The sequence below is a fragment of the Pomacea canaliculata genome, linkage group LG2 (genome assembly GCF_003073045.1).
Source record: "Pomacea canaliculata isolate SZHN2017 linkage group LG2, ASM307304v1, whole genome shotgun sequence".
In the NCBI taxonomy this organism is placed as follows: domain Eukaryota; kingdom Metazoa; phylum Mollusca; class Gastropoda; order Architaenioglossa; family Ampullariidae; genus Pomacea; species Pomacea canaliculata.
In genome coordinates, this window is record NC_037591.1 from 29,084,551 (window position 1) to 29,104,797 (window position 20,247).

The 20,247-nt window shown below is 40.9% G+C and overlaps 1 protein-coding gene across 1 annotated transcript in view; it reads left to right on the forward strand.

Annotated features, from left to right (window-relative positions):
* The window catches only part of LOC112557033 (metabotropic glutamate receptor 2-like), a 125,549-nt gene extending 115,324 nt beyond the window's left edge, over nt 1-10,225 (forward strand). The window contains exon 14 of the mRNA XM_025226599.1: nt 6,594-10,225. Within this exon, the coding sequence (XP_025082384.1) occupies nt 6,594-6,748 (155 nt within the window). The 3' untranslated portion in view covers nt 6,749-10,225. The remainder of the gene's footprint in view (nt 1-6,593) is intronic.
* Nucleotides 10,226-20,247: the final 10,022 nt, after the last annotated feature.

Sequence of the window (20,247 nt, forward strand, 5' to 3'; positions counted from 1 at the left end):
GCTACCCCATTATCCGTGGGTTATCGTGGGTTTTCACACAAAAGAAGCACTTTCCGCACGAATTTCCTTTACGAGAACCGCCAATTACCCGTTCCCAGAGAGGAAAGCAAGTGTTTCGAGACAAGAACAACAGCAGCTGACGTATCACGTAGTGTTGACGTTCAATGCCCATCACGCATGCGCTGTAAGCACGCGTTTACTTTCTGGCCCCGTTGCTAGACGCGGAAACATGTTGACAACAGAACAATTTACTCAGGGTGTCAACTGAATGATGGCGGAACAAGTGACAAGACTTGGCTCTCAGGGGGACAACAGTTTACTTCAAGGATGATTGGGAAACACCTTCCCGCTGTCCCCCCAAACTCCAGTTTGAAACATGTCGTTATTGACATTTCTGAAAAAAACTGCGCGTGTGAATTTTGTGTCCCTCGGAGATATGTTTTCTCTCCAAAGAATCAAACACATTAGGCAAAAGACAACGATAAGTTTTTTACTGTAATTTATATCTCACCTTTTATTCCTGGTCATAATTCCTACCCCGCGTGCAAATATGTTTTCAACTTTTAAAAAACAATTTCAGAAGATTATTGGTCCAGCGCCTTTCGCAAAGCTCTTCATAACCTACAGTCTTTTTTTCTGATGTTCTTCATCACTATTTCTGCGTGTACTTTCACTCCTAGAGTGAATGAGTTTCTAGAGTTTTAAAACCTTCACAGAAATTTCAACCGGAGGTTAATTTATGACCTGCAAACCCCGCGGGACTTTGGATGACTATGACAATGACTATTCTTTGTTAATGAGAAGTAAAATACGCAAGAAATTTTTTTTCATTTAGCCTTAGCCCATTACGGGTTAAGAATAAACTAAGTAATTAAAGTAATTAATTGCTGTAAGAATAATTAATAGTAAAGTAAGATATGAAAGGAAAGTGGAAGGCGAATATTAACAGAAGTGGTGGTTAAAAAAACAGATTTTCACAACGGTCCTGGAGTTTGGAGGCATCTCTAAGGCAGTTTTCTTGCTTGCATTTAGGTAAATGGCGTCGAAAGGAGTTCATGGAGTTCAATTGCTTAAGATGGAGAGGGAGGCTATTCCACAGAGCCCTCCCTGAGCATTTTTGACTAGATTTAAAAATGTCTTTTCTAGGAATGGAAATATTCACTTTTGGAGAAGTTCGAGTGTAATTGGATGAGAGTCTGGGTGAGGGTTAGCTACACTGCGACTGTCGGCATCAGACCATCCAGTCCTTTGCTACCTGGCTCATTTAATGTATTATCTAATGTAATTACTTCCAAATAATGCTTAGTATTATCAAACAAGCCTTTTGAAAGAAGTGTGCGAGCTGAGACATGCTTTGCAAACACACACACACATGCACGTGCACTTACGAATGAGCACAAGGACCATGACTTCTAACAAAACTGTCAAACATTTATAATTATAGATACTTTATAATTAAAAGTTTGAAACTGTTTATTAGATTATGATCAACAAGCTGTTTTTGAGCTTTTCATTTCATTTATTTTTTTATTTTTTATAATTGCCATTATTTTTGTTCCTCCACACTTTTCTCTCTCTCGCTCTAAATCCTTTTTTTTAAGAAATATTAGAAAAGAAGTTTTCGGGTTTTTCTTCTGAAATTTGAGAGTTTCGACAAAACTTTTATTTGTTTTGCACAGTTTAAAGTTTAGACAGAGATCCACTTAAAAACGGGCCTTTGGGGTTTGCTTTTTCCTACCGCCGTCCTGTCATGTTCATTTTTATCTGTGGTTAATTTACCTGTGTGCCATCGCTAGCCAACGGCAACAACTTTGAGTGTCAAGCTGGATAATTTCCGGAAGGAATATTTTTGAAGAAAACATTGTAAACGATAATTTGATATGCCAGAGGGATCTGTTCTAAGATAGTGCTAACTGAAAAGGTTTGTGTGTCAGATGGACTGACAGACTCTCTACCTCATCGCGTGCTCACGTGGCTGCGTGTGTGTCGCAAATGTTTGCATCTATCTGAGTATATGTCTGAGGATATATTTTAGCCTTTGATGCGATTGTTATTTGGTTCTGTTGACATATGACAGGAGGATATGACAGCGGTCAAAAGGTTTGTAAGGTAGTGGATGATGTAAGTTCGAATGGTACTCTCAGCAAACACATCTTCTTTGTCTACTCTGGACCTGTTTATAGGGCTGATGTAATTTTCCCGTGATGTAGCTGAAGCTGGAGTAAAGGCATTAGGATTCATCATTGCATCAGTTTTCCTCGTCTTATGATGAATTTTGCACAGCTGAACATTATTTGCTTTGCAAGTCATAAACTGGTCAACTGTTTGTTTTTTGTTTTTATTTTGTTTTTATTTTTACAGAATGAAAAATGAATGTGTAAAAATTGTAGTCACATAAAGGCAAGAATTCCTTTAAAAAGAGAAAGTCATTTGTCCCCTCCCCGTTATCAATCAGACAACTTCCCTGACTGCCATTGATGACAAAAGTAACCGACTCCCCATCCTGACCATACAGGACATTTTGATGATGCCTCCAAGTGAGATGAGTTGTACCGCGAACTGAGGCATAACGAAAGGAGAAATTATCCTGAAAAATAGCTTGATTTTTTCTACACTTAATTCAGCGTTCTAGATTAAAGGAAAGATATTGCATGGCGCAGATGCACGGAGACAAAGAAAATCAAATCAATAAAAAAGTAATTCCATTAGCTTGGAACTCCGTTCATGGCGTGTAAAATTTTAACCATGTTGTGGTGGCTTTCTGGGTTAAATGCTTGATATATTATTCCCAGATGGAAGGGATCCAGCTTTATGGCTCTTCTTATTCAGTTTTATGTGGTCAGTAATCAGCTTTATCTTTGCTCAGTTCGACAAGATTTCCAAACTGTTAATCTGCTGGCCCCGAGTTACCACAGAGTATAGGGATTTTATTGTCCACATTATTCAATGATGTCTGTGACCGGAACACAAATATATTCCCTATGAGTCTTGCGAGAATCTATGATTTACTCGCGATGGTGTGAAGTTAACCGGCTTTTATAACCGTCCTGTTCCTTCTTCCTCTCGAGGCGCCAGATGAGGAAAAGTTGCCTTGGCAACGACAGCAACTTCCACCCGACATTGTTCCCTGCACTCCGTCCACATTATCGCTCTGGCCATTAACTTGCTGTTACACTCGGGTTATTTCTCTATGTGTATGGTTGGTTGTGGGTGCATGCATGTATTTAGTGCATGACAGTGGACGTTTGGGTGTTGTTATAATGTCCATAGTTCTGTCTCTTTCTGAAAGAGAGAGAGAGAAAAAGAAATCAAAGCAGCAATATCTCTTTTGTTCAAGGAAACTCATTATTAACATACAGTCCTAGCTCTTCCATTAGCTGTAGCATCACGAACTTGTATTACTGGACCGCTGGCAGACAATTTTTTTCCAGTTAACTGCTAAAACGAGGCTGGTGTGTACAAAGCTTCCGGTTTAGTCACATTTCATTGTTTAGGCTCGCCGAGACTAACAGCGGAGAACTTCGCGAGGCTAAGTGTTGGTCTCGGCAGACAGACAGCAATCCACCTTTACACGTTCATGCTAGCATTGGCAACTTAGTATTCATTTATTCATTTTTCGTTCATATGCTGACGAACAGTCATGCTGCTACGGCGATACTGGTCGTCGGGGGAACAGAAAAGAGCGGGGGAGACTGCAAGATGTTGATGAGACTCGCCACTTAGACCTGTCTTGAGCGGGAGGAGGTGAAATGAGTAGGTCCTCCATGGAACGACCAGTCCCCTTCTTTATGTTTTCACGCCTGTTTTTATGTTGTACACCTCGGAGTCGACCATCCTCCAGGGTGGTGTTAAAGTGTCGTGCCAGGTGTCACATGGCCCAACCAGACCAACCTGGTGTCTGTTTTTGGCCTCTTGTACATTTTATATGCACAGTGACAGTTTTAGGCGTGTTCTACAAACCGACATAATAGAACCAGTGTACCATTCCTTGCGCCAGACATGATGCAAGACATGTTTCACAATATATCTCATGTCTATGCCAGCGGCAGTTTTATGTACGAGGCCTTCTCATGCCAAACCTCAGTCAACTCTTCATGCAGCCTCCTTTTTCTGTGTGGCAGCTGCTGTAAAACTGATGGCCAGCGTTCTGCCGACTCACTCTTCCGCGAAATTGTCCGCCTGCCTAGCCTTTTAACCGGGCCTGACGTATCGCTGGCCTGAGCCTGACATCCAAGACATTTAATTTGAAAAAAATTCAGAAGTGCTTTTGTCCCTTTTTAGTTCTGATATTTCTCTTCTTTTTTTTTACTTTCGTTTTCATTTTTCTAGTTTTGTTCTTTATTACGTCATCATCATCATCATCATCATCATCATCATCAATAATCATCATCATCATCATCATCATCATCAGCAGCAGCAGCAGCAGCAGCTTCGATCCTTTTGCTTTTTGTTCTTTCTTCTGCTTGTCTTTCTTCTCAATTTTCTGTCAATGTCGTCAGTGAAGCTGCTCCATTGCATGTTCCATTCCATGCTGTATTCTATTCCTCGCTGATGCCAATGTCGTTTACGATAAAGATGCATCCGAAAGAAAAATCTGTTCGATGTTGTCACCCTTCGCTTTATTGCAAACATAGAGAAACAACGCTTGCAGGGGCAGCAAGTGTAAAGTCCCTTGAAGGTTTTGAAAGGACTCGTGACATGAAGCGGCGCCATTTTTCCGGACTTAAGTAATAGAAAAGTCTCCGAGTGCCCCACGGACCCGAAGGAAATATTTAGTCCTGGACAAGGGGGAGATAAGTAGGCTTCAGGATCTCGTCGCGTCAGCTGAAGTCACGTTTCCTGGGGGTGGGTGGTGGAGTGGGGTGGGGTGTAGGGTGGAGTGAGGGGGAGTGAGGATTCTTGCTGCTCCTCCCCTTGGGGAGAACGACGATGAACACCACTCACCCGCTTTAGGCGCCGCAGACTGGCACAGACACGAGGCACAGTGTAGACACAGTGTACCACTCCAGCAAGACGTTTGCCCTTTGTGTGCTGGTGACTGCGCGTGAGGATCCTGTAAAAGAGTTTTTGACTGTTGAAAAAATATTTCTTGAGGTCTGTCTCATTTTTTTTCAAATTAACACTTACACGTCTGAAGTCCCTCTGTAAACAGAGAGGCCAGAAATGAACTCCAGCAGAAAATTAGCAAAAGAGCAGAGGCATTGAAAAACTTTTTTGCCATGGGTCAGACAAAAGAGATTGACAAAGAGGGACCAATGAGGCAGAAAACGAAGCCAGGCAACAAATTCTAGAACGACCTCCCCCTCCTTTCAAGACTATTATTCTTCAAGCAAGGATGTTACTTGTATGGCGCACTGCGTAGTTTCCAAAACTTTCGGACTAAAGGATTTCCATTGTTTTCTTTTCTGAAAGGTTTTTAAATTGTGTCAATGAGGGTTCACGAAAAGCAACACTATTTCGTGGAAATACTTTTGGCAAAAGCTACATCAGATGATTACAAAACTCACAGGAGGGAAATCAAGTGCCAAGATTTTGCGGTCCTACAAAGACTGCTACATCTTGGAAAAGATATTTTGCTGCATGTGTGGTATTAAATTCTTCCATGCTGACAGGTTGAACCAAGACTGTATACAAAGAAACTTTTTTTGTAATTTTAGATCAAAGGGAGGTTATCCAGGTCCTCGTTATTTCAGTTCTCTCTGCACCAGGCGATGGTAGATAGTTTCATCGTCAAAAGCAACTTCATCAAAGACGGAATCCAAGCTAATGACTGCTGGAGGAACTGGAAACTGTTTCAAAAACAAATCGGAACTGCCGCTCCACATGAACAGTCAGAGCTAGATTTCTGGAATATTTCAAAGGCGAATTGAGTTCCTTCATGTATCTCTGTTGTCTCGTGGACCAGGTGTTTTTCAATATTTGCCTTCATTTTGTTTTAAAAAATACAACATACTCTTTCTCTACTTTGTCCGCGAAGAAAAAACAAGGAATTGTGAAGCCATATCCTTTTAAAACTCATATTACATATAGATATAAGCCGTGCCTTTTTGAAACATGTTGCATTACTTTTTTTTTAAGCAAAAGCATTATTTAAGTCTTACATTCTCACATATGATCCTGTTGCAAACATTATCAACAGTTGGAGTTGCCCAAATTTTTTTCAAGTATATTAAAAACTTTTCCAAGTTTTTCATTCGAAAAGCTGTCAGTTTGAAACATATTAAAAGTTTCTATTTCCAAGATATGTGTGAAAAGATGTGTTTGTGTGTGGAACTGCCCTTTGCCTCTCCTCTGTGTGTGCGATTGCGCATGTGCGCGCGCGCCTTTCTTCTATTTTTCATTGTAAACCAAAGTTCCCAGAACATAAACACCAGAACTAAGGTGCCTCAGATCCAAGTGGCTAACAATGTTTACTTCGCCAAACAGTCATAGTTCCTCGCTCCAATTTAGTCCTAACGTTGTGTTATGAACACTGCCCCGAGAGGTTAACGAGACTGTATAGATAAGGGTCAAAGGTAAGCACCACCTGGCCATCGTGTACACAGTATTTGTCTCTCTGGTTTCATTTTTCTGTTTTGTTTCTCTGTCTGCAGACATGGAGATGACACAGCGCATGTATCCCTCTGGTTCCTTCAGCAGCGCCTACAGCACCAGCGCCACGCAGACCCACAGCAACGGCAACAGCGTCAGCACGCAGACCCTGGACAGCGTCGAGCGCGAGTTCGATGACGACGACGTGGAATTATGACGTTATCGCAACTATGGCCGAGGCTGTGGCGAGGAGAGCGACGGCGACAGCTTCCTGACCTTGTACGACTACGAGCGACAGCTGGACGTCGCCTTGTGACGTGTGCAGGCTTGTGACGTGTGCAGGGGACCATGACGTAGCTGGGATGAGGGATGGGGTTAGGAACCGCAGCCTCCGACTGGACAGACTCAACTCGAGCTCAACTCACTCCATAACACGCGCTCATTCTGTTCCGTTCATGTGTTTAGTGTTCTGTCCGCATGCATACGTGTAACTAATACTTGTGAGTGAGACTGACAAAAAAGAGATAATTGTCCGTTCTTTTCACGAAATTATTTATTTGTTTTGTTGTAAATTACGTGGTAATGACCTTACGTGACAACACAAGCACTGATTCTTTTTTCCAAACCTAAAAAGACTTGTTGAAAACGGTAATTAAAGATCGTGAGATAAAAAGCCTCGAAGTGAAATGTCTGCGATCAACTGCTTCCTCGGTGAATGCGTTGGAGTGGATGTAAGAGGCAAACTTGACTGACTGGCGGCGATCAAGTGCGTGAAAAATAAACAATAAATAATTCAATATTGATGAATTAATTAGCCTTACGACATGTCTGATAAGAATACAGCCATGCCAGAGCTTGGAACCTTTGCTAAACATAGGTTTCTAAAGGACTTCTGGCTGATGCCACAATCACAGGCTGTCATTTGAAAAAGAATAATTTCTTTGCACAAAGCTTGATTACCTGATGCAAATTACTGTTAGAATTAATGTATCTTGAATAGCTCTGCCAAACTTTTGAGGCGGCTGACTGGAGTTTTCAACTGGAGGACTAAAAATGAAGGAGAAACGCAAACTAAAAAAGACAGCTCCGGTGCTGTGGGAATCCATACCGATGCTCAAACCATTTGTGGTACAGCCACGGAACCAGACGTTGGGAAAAAAAAGCCAAAAAAAAAAAAAAAAAAAAAAAAAGGTGAATTAAATTGTCCTAACGGCAAAACTGTCTGCTGACTTTTAAAAAAATTTTGAGCGTCGTGTCTTCGGCGGGAACTAGAAAGTAGCTTCCTTACATGCATGGTGCTTGGAGTGAATATAATATGTGCTGCAATCTCCTTCTCCTCTTCCTCCTCCTCATCATCATCATCATCATTAGCAGCAGCGGTATTGTTATATTGTCATCGTTTGGGAAAGAGACTTGGACTTAGTTAAACCAGAGAAAGATCTGATCATGCATGGTTGACCATGAGCAACTACAAACCCAAACTCCTGTCACTCTTCCTGCTATGCGATAATCAGTTTTCATTACATTTTTTTTTGGTCACAGCTACATTTTTCTTCCTTCGTAATAAAAAAAAAACAACATCAACAACAAATCAAAAACAAAAAAACAAACATGTATAAGTACCTAAAGAAATTTAGAGACCACAGTGAGGACTTAAAAAGATGAACACATACTAAATCTTCGGCTCGTCTCCACTGAACAGGGAAATTCTACCTGACACTTAACTTTGTTACTGAGGATTTCCTGTGATTTTGTTTCATTTTTTTATAGACAAATTAAACTCCTATAATACCATAAAAAGCAATATGCTAGACGTCGTCGTCACCAGGGTTTACAAGCAAACAAATCTTTTGGAATTGCGAGTGTAATTACACTGGTCATGTCACCTGACACTGCGGGAACGAAAACCCTGTTTCGTCTCTCGCTCTATTTTTGATCACGTGACTCAAGTGAGCAGGTCATTAAAATATAAATATGTTCGTGTGCCAATAAAATGAACGTCGGTCGTTTTGACTTTAACTAGTGCTTTATAATTTATTTTCTCACCTGAAACTTATCAGTTTATTTAATACACACACATATATATTTTCTATTTCAATTAATAATTATATTACTTCAATACACGCTCATAATGCATCCAAAAAAAAAATACTTACCTTTAGAGATAATGAATACAAATGTTCTATATGCGAGTTTATTTCAAGAACAGGTATTGTGAATTCAAATTAGATAAAAGTATAAATGACTAAGTAATGACTAAGTATTAATAAGTTCAAAAGACATACATGAGAGGCTTCTTTATTCTTTATGCACGAAATATCAACACACAAAAACTGTTAAAGCGCACGAACTAACTAAATAGACTTTTATTTTATTAAACTAAAGACACTAAATACACTAAATAGACTGTGTGTGAAGGATAAGAATACTTGTGACTATAGAGGGGTTACATCCTTTTGACCCGCTTGTCCATCATCAACCCTCGACCACTCCCAATCAACAGCCACAGTACCGTAGAAGTATTTCGTTGGAGTAACAAGACTTTTATCCTTGAGTGTCTGTGAGCATCCGTGATGAGTGATAAGAAATCAGACAGATGCAGTGTTACAAGATGCCAAACGAGTGCTAAAAATGTTTGAATTGTTTTGATCTCCTCCTTGGGCGTGAGCTGCACTCAGTCACGAGACTTACGATGGGCACAATGGCTGATTGCAGGTGACTGGCACATGCTGAACTTTTCTTTTTTTGGGGAAAGTGAGTCTGAGGAGGAATGACCTCGCCTCTGGATACCTATCTTTCCAATGGTGCTCGACACTCATTTTTACTCAATGTCACTGCCGTGAGCTGTGTCCGACCGCAAGGTCGGTGCGCTGATGACGAAATGTATTTCACGATACATGACAGACATTTGCACCGACAAAAATTGTGATCACGTGTTTGTTTTTTTTTCTTTTTTTGACAAATCGCTGTCTGTCGTTGAACTTCCATGAGCTACTGTTTTACTCCGTTTGTCAGCAACAGCTTCATACATGTGTGCATTTGTTTTTTGCTCACTCACTCACCTCCAAGCTTGTGGTGAGTCTGTACTCTATACAACCATAGGCTCCTAGCATCGGTTTGTCCTACTGCACCTGAGAATTTCATTCCACCCCTTTACTTCACGCTGCTTGTCCACTCCACTCCAATTTTTTTAAGACTCGAAGGCGGGCAGTGTTCTTCCGTGGAAAAAAGATTTCTTCGAGTGATTGTTGAATAGCTTCCTAATGTTAATTAAAGTGAGAATGAGTTGAAATCACCAAACTGTCTGAAACGTCTCCCCTATTACCAATAAAGACTCCTCGGCAGGGAAGAGAAGTAGCAAACACATAATCGGGTCCTTAATACTCTTTGACGATACCATTATCTTTATTGCTTATATATAAAATATATTTCTCCTTCGTTATATACATTTACTTTTTCTAAAAATGGAATTAATTACGTTTTAACAATTTGCTATTTAAAAGTGCTGTTGGCTTCGTAAAGAATTAATGCACTGGTAAAAATACTGCAAATTCTATTGTAATTATGACTTCAACAAAACTGTTCACTTGGCTTGATGTGGACAGCTGTGGTCTGGTATCATTTGTCATGTCATCGCGTGTGCTGATGTGGATGTCTTTTGCAAGCATAGCGGAGTAAACCTTTTCAAAGGAAATTCGTTTCACTTTGTGTGTGTGTGTGTAAACGTGGATGTAGATTAGCCTATGCTTCTCTGTTATTTAAATATAATGTGAGTGTGCGTTCATATATATGTGTACACGTGTGTGTGCGCGCGCGCATGGTGTGTTTGAGAGCTTTATGAATATAGTCCATACTCACGATCACGTGTGTTTGCGTATTTTCCAGGCCGATATATTTCGCCAGAACAAACCGTCAAACACTAAAGCAAATGCAAGGTGAAGGGCGAAATAAATGCGAGGGTTTGATACAGGGGTCTACAGGGAGCGCGTCAGTAAGTGCGGCCACATACATGATATTAACTATCTCTCAGACCCTCCCTACAGACCTCTGCTACAGTCAATACGTCCAGTCCTTCAGTGCCCTCCACAATACTCCCAATCTTTTTAAGTCCTTTACTCCCCCACCTTCCATTTCACCCTGGACTCGAGTTCTTTCTATCTCAAGCTGATTGGGCAAGGGACTCACTGTCCTCCTTTCTAAACCATCCTTTTGCAAAGACACATCCGAAGTTGATCGATCTCTACACATATAAACCAAAGCATATTTAATAAATCATTTCGTAAAGCGATTACTTTATCGTCCATTTTCATTTCTTTATGCAAAATTGGGCTCTACAGAATAAGTACAGTAAAGTCAAGGTTTACAAGTTACTTGAGGCAGAATAGAAAAACAAAGAAAGAATTGTTATCGCAATAAAGAAGTGTAAATTGAAGATCTAACGGAAACTTTCTGAATTAATAACTTTATGACTCATTACATAGTGTGGGTATTGAAATCAGTTATTACATGTGTTTAATAAAGGATCTTGTTAGAAATACTTTTGGTTAGCAATGACTTTCGACTGAAAAAATACAATATTTGAGGAGACGTAATTAAAGTAAAATTTGATTTGAACTTTAATTTGAAGGCGTCGTTTAGGCTCTATTTTCAAATTTTCTATATTTAAAAGCATTGTCTGACTAGATATGCAATCGTCTTAATTAAAAATAAATGTTTGCAAAGCCGTTTGGCACAGTTGATTGCAGTGCGACACCTGATACCATCAGCCAATGAAAAACAAGTACTACTTGAAGCCTTTAAAATTGTATTTCTATCATGTAAGGATATGGTAAAAATAATAAACATGATTTAGGTTATCATGTACTACAGTCTCGTATTCGCTGCCACACAAAGAATCAGAGATTATGTGTGTGTCTGAGAAAGGGGCGTGTCTGTACGTGATTGCATGTGCTCATGCTTTTTTCTCATCATAGTACCAAAACAGCAGAGTAAAAAAAAGAAAAAAATAAAGATGCCATTTATATCACTGTGTTTTTTAAAAACAAAACCAATCTTTGCATATATCAGGTATGGAAGAAAAAAAAATAAAAATAAAAGCATTGGCACGGAAAACTCATTTTGTGAGTACGGCTTGGAGGAGGGGATTTCGGGAACTTGTAAATATGAATGTATTTACACGAGTTACATCATTTCTTTAAAAATAAGACCACGGTGAGTAGATGGTTCGGAGGTTTCTTGGCAGTGCTTCCTAACAGCTTGTCAGCCAGGACGTCAGCCCTCCTTTGAAAGATCACTTCAACCCTCTGCATCCTGGCTGTCCACTTGACCCTCCGCTTGTTAGTCGACCTCGCGAAATGCGTTACCCGCCACCCTCGAGGCAAGGAGAGGCAAACGTGGCTTCCCCTTCCCCATCCAGAGGAGCGTAGTACGATCTTGAGGGCGGAGCTCCATCGAAAGGTTCTTCTTCCTCAACATTTTCCAAGATCACCTGCAATACAGGAGGTCACCCCAAAGGTCAGATTCATCGCAGGTAAGTCTACGTCGAGCACCTCAGTGGATTTCAAGGTCTGAATTTTTACGACATAAAAACAAAGTAAAAACGAAAATAATTCTGACCATCACTCCGGAGCGGAAAGGGTACATTCCGCAAAAGAGCTTTGCTCTATCATCTATACTTCACAGATTTGATCAGTGATATCTATTCTACAAGAGAGGTGACAGTGTTATAAATAACAACCAGATTAGTTCCAGGACTAAGAAAATTATTGCACTTCTCACTGGTACGGTCCGCGGCTCTTTTTTTTCCATCTTGTCTGAAAGGGTGGGCGGTCGCTACCAGCAAGGGAGAGAAGAAAGAAAAGAGAGTTATTGCACTGGGAAGAAATCCATTCCACTTCATCTTCGCGTCACAGGCCATTTCTTCTCTTATCCGGAGGCCATCGACCAGCGACGGCGGCAATAACCAAAGCTGGACAGCGACGACTGGACCGACTCTGACCGCTCACGTGAACAGCGCAAGGACAGATAATCCAATTTACACAGCCGACAAAGAAAGCTTATGTGTAGGGTAACACATTCAATCAGCAGCCAGGCCATTACTGCGTCTGTCAGGCTGTCCAAGTCGCCTAGTTGTTGGAACGAGAGCAAAACAAGCTAGCGATATTAGAAACCAAACGTTCAGGAAGTCTCCTCCTCTTTCAAGAGGTCATCAGACATTAGTTGGGTCTGAGCGACCTTCCTTTTGTTCTAAGCAGTCGAAGTGATGCTGGGAGACATCACCTTTCTTTTGTTTTGGAAACGTGCACTGTTATGCCGAATATTTTCTTGCCTGTTGTTCTATAGTATCCATTCAGTCAGTGAGTCAGTGGGGCAAGGGGTATTATGATAGACGCGGCATCTGACAAGGCCAGCCACCCAAACCTATCTACAGTTTCCACAGACACTTAGCTGGGTAAAACTTTTAGTCTTTATGTCCATTTTTCTTTTTTATCTGTTCTTCGTGGCTAACAGATAAAAGGTTTCCCACAGAAGCTGTAATACATCACACGAACTAAAATAGCGGTAAGGGTCAAGAAAGTTGTGTTTTGCCTTTTTTCAATGAATTCAAAGTCAATTCTATCAGCATTATTCTATTTGCACAGGACACGCATCAGAAAAAACGAAATTAATGAAGTAATAAACCTTTGTGCACATTTATAAAAAAAAGAAGGCTACAACGGCGTTTTCCTCGGTTTGTGAGTTCGTCAGTGACATATTCCTAGATCCAAAGGACAGATTGTAACGAGAACTATATAAAAGCTGGTATCACCAAATAAAACGCTAACACAAGCAGGAGCAGGTAAGGTGTAAGGGACGAATGTCTAGAAACCACGACTTAACATATGCCCCTTAAAATCCAAAGTTTCGAAAAAAACATTTTTTTGAGACTTAGAGCAAACAGCAACTGGTAAGATTCTGCGTAAAACCCGAAACACAAAATAAAGGGAGGAAATTCCTATCTGAATATTGTCGGACCTAGTGTTCCAGGGTCGCTTTCTCCTTCCCAACAGATGCTACATACTTGTCGCACGTGTCTAGGTTTCATCGACGATGTTGACAACTGCGACGATACGGCGACGACGCCAGTGTTCCCCAGGCGGCGAGCGGCTCACGTGCTGTGCGGCCGGCGAGATGAAAGTAGATGCTTGACGTAGTGTGAGATGACGACAACAGCGACGTCTACACGGGACAACTTGTGCTTACAAGGAAGAGGAAGATGCGAAGAAAGGTGGAGGTGTGGTCCAGAAGATGCCCAGCATCGGTAGAGCGGTTTAGCGGAAGATTTCGTACGAAAGCTGGCAGAAGAAGTACTTAACAAAGTGTCTGAGGTAGGCAGCAGACCGGAAAATGATGCTGCATTAACAATGTCCGAGATGGGGGTAGTCGGGGGAGGCAAGATTGCGTGCTGTATCCCCACAGCGTGATGGCCGGCGATTTGTGTCAGACGTAGCGGGACGTGGCGGAATCAACTTGACACTAACTCCTCAGAGTCTGCGCCAACAGCACTAAACAGCCACAGTGTCAGACAGTACGTGCACTCAGTCTGGCATGGAAAGACCTGCTACCTGTCTGCCACCATGCTATAGGACATAACTCGCCTTAACTAACTGTCGCTACCGGCATCTTCCTTCTTCTCGTGAACTGTGGACTCCTTTAGCGAAAATATATCCAACAAGTTCAAGATATATGTACACAGTTGTTTCATTGCATTGCACCATTACAATCTCTCTTTCTAGTCTATATATATATGTTTACACTAGTACTTCATCTTTATGTTGTTCAGTGTGTCTATACGTCCATCAACCGTTACCTAACGTTCTTTATCATTGCTGGCCACCGCAGAGAGTGCGACCTAACTTGGTCGTGATGTAGCGCGATACAAGTACACATATTACTTTTATTATCATTTTTTTATTTTTTATTTTTATTATTATAATATATAAACCAAGCTAGTGTTTGCCGTCCCTGTGTCATCTCTCAATTGTAAATCATAATTGTGTCCTCTTTCCCCTTCACGCAAATAGATTATAAATTGTTTACCATGTTCTTCACATCATTAACTAGACCACTGCTCTGTATATCATCAATATCCTTTGTATAAGCGCATTTGGCTTTATTTTATTTTCGAATTTTTATGATTCCTCGTCTCAAAAAGGAAACCTAAGGACGGTGTTCCATGATCCTGGTCTCGGATATTCAACAACCTGACTTTCGTTGTTCAAGATTTCGATCCTACTGATCGCTTTAAAGTGTCTTTAAAACCATCTTTTTCAGTCTGTTTACTAACCCTGACACTGAAGTTTGGTAGTTGGTGCCTACTTAAAAATATTTGATCATAAAATGATGGTTCGATTGATCGACAAGACAAAGGTGTGTGGTGTTTGGTTTCAATGAGTTTACTTGTGTACGAGTTTGTGTGCGCGCAGGTGTGCATATATATGTTGACATTTAGAGGCATAGAGTTTCTTCTTTATCGAAAAAATATATACATATTAAGAAATAATTACAAAACGTTTAAAAAAGTAGTCAGCATAAAACATGTTAAAAAATAAACTGCTGTGACGTGTGTCGTCGATAACATTGTCCAGGAAACCTAATAATTCTCCTAAAACTGCGTGAGTCGCGTGCATATTTCACATGCGTCTCTTAGTTCTTTTGGTTTTCAGATATTTATGTGACAGGAAATCTCTAGTTAAAAAGCAAGTCACGTGCGCTGAATTTTTCCACAAATTATGCAGCAGCAAAACTGGATACCCTTCTAATCTTGCTGGCATACAATTTTTTTCCCTTGACAAAGTAATGTTGCAAGAATGGCAACACACTCCTGACCACACGTATAAACGTTCCAAGTCCACCATGATGCATACGACATAGGAATGCTTCAAACTACTCCAGGGAAAGTATATACTGACACAGTACTCCAAATTATCCTGAGCAAAGTTGAGCAAAAGCAAAAGTAGATACCGGTCTAGTGCCTGCTGTTTGATCCCCTCAGACTCATGCCAGACTCCACAGAGTAAAAGACTGAATTAACCCAACATCGGGCTTGTCTCCCTTCGAGAGTGACGACACTACTTTCAGGGTCGACAATCACGCGGAGAAGTCAGGAGAGAGAAAAGAATCATTTGCATCCAACTCGTCCTTGTAGTTAATGGCGGTCACTTAACGGGTGGGTTGTGAGTCGCACACACCGCACTCTCCTCACACCCAGACCGATAAACTTCCGGCCATAACGGCCACCATTTCTGGAACTCGATCTGGCAACATGGCGCTCTGGCCCCGGGAGCACTGCGGGTCGAACTGAAGACAACTTTTTCCTGAAGAAGCGATAAAAGCAGATCCCGACGTACCAACTTTCATTTCCGAACCAAGGGAGACGGCGGCCGGGTGCAAGTTCCCTTCCCCGATATGAGTTGGAACTCAATTTTGTCAGTTCAACATCTGCGTATCATTTTGCCAAATTTGCATATTGTCTGTTTGATTGAGAGAAGGGACTACAAGACCAGAGTGGCTGACTTAAGACTGATGGAGAAATAATGTTGCCATGCTCTCGTTAGAAGTTCCAGGAGAAGAGAGGACAACAACTCGCACAACCTTCTCTCACCCACCCACACAAAATTCCGTGTTGCATTTTACATTCTCTGGGTCTTTCCACAAGGGACTCTAAAGATGCCACAGTGCGACAATATCTTGCTTAAAAGAGAAACAGCTTTGCTACGTAGAGACCCCTGTGGATAATACACTTGCAACTCATGAGCATTTTGCAGTGTTCTAAAACATTTTAGGTTTGTTTGATGTTTGAATGATAAAAGGAGAAGAAAGTGGAATGCAATCAACTAACCATCTCACCAACACAATCAGGATGAAAAGGTAGTGGGAGAGGAGAAACGTGATGAAAGAGTGGGTTGAGGATAAACAACTGACTGTGACACATAAAACGAAGCAAAAAAAAGCAAGAAAAATAATTAGGGAAAGAATTGCAAACGTAAACGGAGACTTTCACAAGGCAAGCAACGTGAGGCGAGCGGTGGAGCACGTGATGGACATCACTCACACCAGGGTCACTCAGACCCGGAGAAAGGTCACAGAGACACAGAGAGAAGTGTCACGAAAAGTCCAAAGTTCTCTTTACTTACCCAGTCTCCGGTGTCTTCTGGACGAGTGGGTTCGCGCGTAGACACAAACGATGTCAGAGTTCCACCTTGTGAAATATTTGTGGGTACAACATCAGAGCTCATTGAGCACAAGAACGCTAGCGGTCGAGACAGACAGACAAACGGGTAGGCAGTCAAGCGTGCAAACAGACATTTTGCATTTGAAGTCACTTAGAAATAAATAAAACAACAAGCAGCTGTAAAAATACTGAAAATAAACTGCAATTTTTATATCCTTCTCAGCTCTTAACATTCATGAAAGGAACATTATGTAACTAAAAGACACATAAAAAAGAGCAATGTTAAGCTAATATTTACAAATGTAAAGAATACTTCTTTGCTGTTTACCATCGGCTGCATACAGTTCTGAACATTATCATGCGTTTGAAAATAAACAATAAAGCCCTAATTTTGCTCAGATGCTACGTGTTTTGGCACACATGAATGAGGAACGGAAAGCTGGACGAAAGCTACTGAGCAAGATGAACGAATTGCTATTTCAAAAATATACTTACGAATCCAGGAAACAGCTCTCATGAATTTGAATTTGATGGCCCTTAAACACTTCCACACCCACTCCTCCATAGCTGCCAAGGGCTAGACGGTGGCAGGAGGGCTAAAACCCTGGGTGAAGTGGAGTTGTTTTATTATGGAGGTAGGATGCAACAACTCATTACTCTACCACACAAACACACACAGACATGCATGCAGGCACGCACACACACAATGAGGAGGACAAATGCGAATGTATTTTAAGTCAACTACTTCAACATCAATCTGTAAGTGTGCGAGACATTTGCGACTCAGCAGTTGATGACAAATACGACACAACATACATGCGAGTAGATTAAAAACCAAGAGCGGGTGGCATCTCCAGGTATATCAAAGCTCACTGTACCTTGGCTTGCTCCTGTCAGTCCGTACTTCGGGATGTAGCTGTTTAAAGGAAGGGATGAAAGTAAAGTGAGTGGCAACTAAAATGAAAGACTAATTTGTTTAGAATGTGTTTGGTGATAAAAGTGTCGTCATCAAACTTTTGCGCTTTAAAAATGACGTAACGTTACGTCATGCAGTGATTTGACGTGTCACTATTACTCACAGTTTATAAAAATCTCGCAGCAAAACAACAATGCGGCTTAAAAATTGTACTAAGACCCAACCACAAAAATCACAATAGTGACTAAGTGTTTTTTCCCCGTGTTAACCGTGTGCTAATGGCGGACTTTGTCTAAGTGTGGTGCTGACAACTTAAGCCAGTTGTACTTTACTGTCTGACCTTTATCGCCAGTCTTACTCATCGCCATAAGAAAAACCCCGTTTAATGGTTGAATAAGGGGGATCCCGCACTTAAAACTCGAATGATGATGTGTAGATAATTGTCTATATACACAGTGCTTCGTAGGCATTCTTTGTAATGTATCTAAAATTGTTTCTAGGTCTTAACTGAAAACCGTCAAACATTCGACGAGTTCTAGAACAGTTTTTTCCTTTTCGAAGGGAAGAACAGAAATAGTTTCTTGCCAGTTACTGTTCACCATTCGTGCTCCGATATTTAAACATTAGAGAGCTTCCAAGACATTACTAAGTTTCAAAAACATTGGGAAGTCTTAGAAGCTGAAAATATTAAACACACATTACTGGCCAGAGGGGCCTTGTCTCCATCAAATCTGGCTTGGGCGAGAACAGTATAAAAAATATACTATGATTGGGAAGATGAACAAGAAAGATAAAGGGAAAAAAGTCTTTTTCTTTCAGTAACCTATATTCATTGCTAAGTTTGGCCCGAATTGAATTAAAAAAGAAAGGGGGGAAAACTGCTCAGAAAACAGAGAAGCAACAATGGGAAAAAATCCATAAAAGGGTAAATGGAAATGAAATCTCTTAAATGGTTTGAAACGTGCAATGTTTTTTTTAGCCTGTATGAAACTGAACTGAAAATTCGGAAGATTAAACTTTGATAAAAGAAATGCTAACGGATTATTACAAATAAAAACTCAATGCCAGAGAATCAGTTCAGTCTCCAGAAACATAGTGTTTGAGCAAAAATCTGAACGATTTCATTTCAGCTGAAGACGATGCATTGAAATACCCAGGTGCGTTATCTCATTTTTTTTCAAGGAGAGAATAGTTAGTCTGCTTTGTCACAAGTTGTTCCTTATAGTGTAAAGTTCTTGAGTAAGCGGAAGATCTTAACAGGTGTCGCCCCCAGGCCATGTCCTCATGAAACTCACGGCATCTGTCCTCGTGCTCATTCCATGACTGCCTTCATCTCTTTCCGTATATAGCATTTAGCACCAACCTCTCACCCCACTCATACACCTTCTGTATGTGGTCGCTGCTTCAATGTTTCTCAGTCGCTCACTTCTTAGGAGAAGTTTGTGGCCCAAAACTGTCTTTTCGCCTTTGGACGCACAAGGACCTTCCCGTCCGAGGTCAAGAGCCCCTCTAGGCCCAAGAGGGTATCCACATCACAGTCGATTAGACTTAGGGAAGCGATTGTCCCTTCAAATTGCGCCTGTAAGAGTTCATGAGCATTGTGGTCTCTCCAGGTCAAACCGAATTCGTGGGTAGGGCTTGAGATGCATCACCTTTAGCTTCAAAATTAGGTTCATTAAGACGAAGGTGTGGTCAGATCTGCACCTGTGCCTTATTGTGCTTGTTTCGAAGCTTATTGGCAGAAAGAAGAAATCAATCTGGTCACGGATCGACCCATCGAGAGTTGCAGGTCACGTGTTAAGATCTTTTATTACGGTGCAGGGTGTTGGCGTGGGTTAACTTGTGACTTCCGGCGAACTCTGACAGACCTGAAGCGACTCACCTAGAACCCTGTGAGACAGGACGCTGCATGAAAATGTCATAACGAGGAAGACAGACGGACGGAGGGACAGCTACGTGACTGATGACCACATGAAGCAGCGGCAAGAATGTAAATTTTCAAAATAAACTTGTTTGCAATGTTGTGCTTAACTCTATGATCACCTTCTAAAACGCAGTTTCCAGAAAAGCGACAGTTGAAAAAAAAAAAATTCAATTGTCAAAGGGAAGGAATTGATACATTCCAAAGAGAGATGAAGTCTCTAAAGAGTTATGTCGCTTGAAATAAAGATTCTCTTTGATCGGATTAAAGGAAGAAATGGCAAAATAGAAGCAAGCATGTGTTATTTCTAGTTCTTAACCCGATTGAGACTCAACTGCTTATACGACGATCATGTGATGCTGAAATAGAGAATTGGAAGAGGGTAATAGTGGTTTATTTGTTATATCACAGCAGTATATAGCTGGAGACCTATTCTGTAAGTGGTGATATGTTCAATTACAAGAACTGTCTAAACGTTTATGAAGTTCTGTGTCCTTGGATCTCAAGACACTTTGTTATTTAAGAGAGCAAAAAGATGTTTGCATTAATATAATTAAAATTACCATGTACTTAATTAACTTAAATAATATAAGAATGATCTTTAGTGCAGAAATAATTGTTTACATGTTAGTATACTCGTCACAGAAAAAAGAGAAAAGCATCATC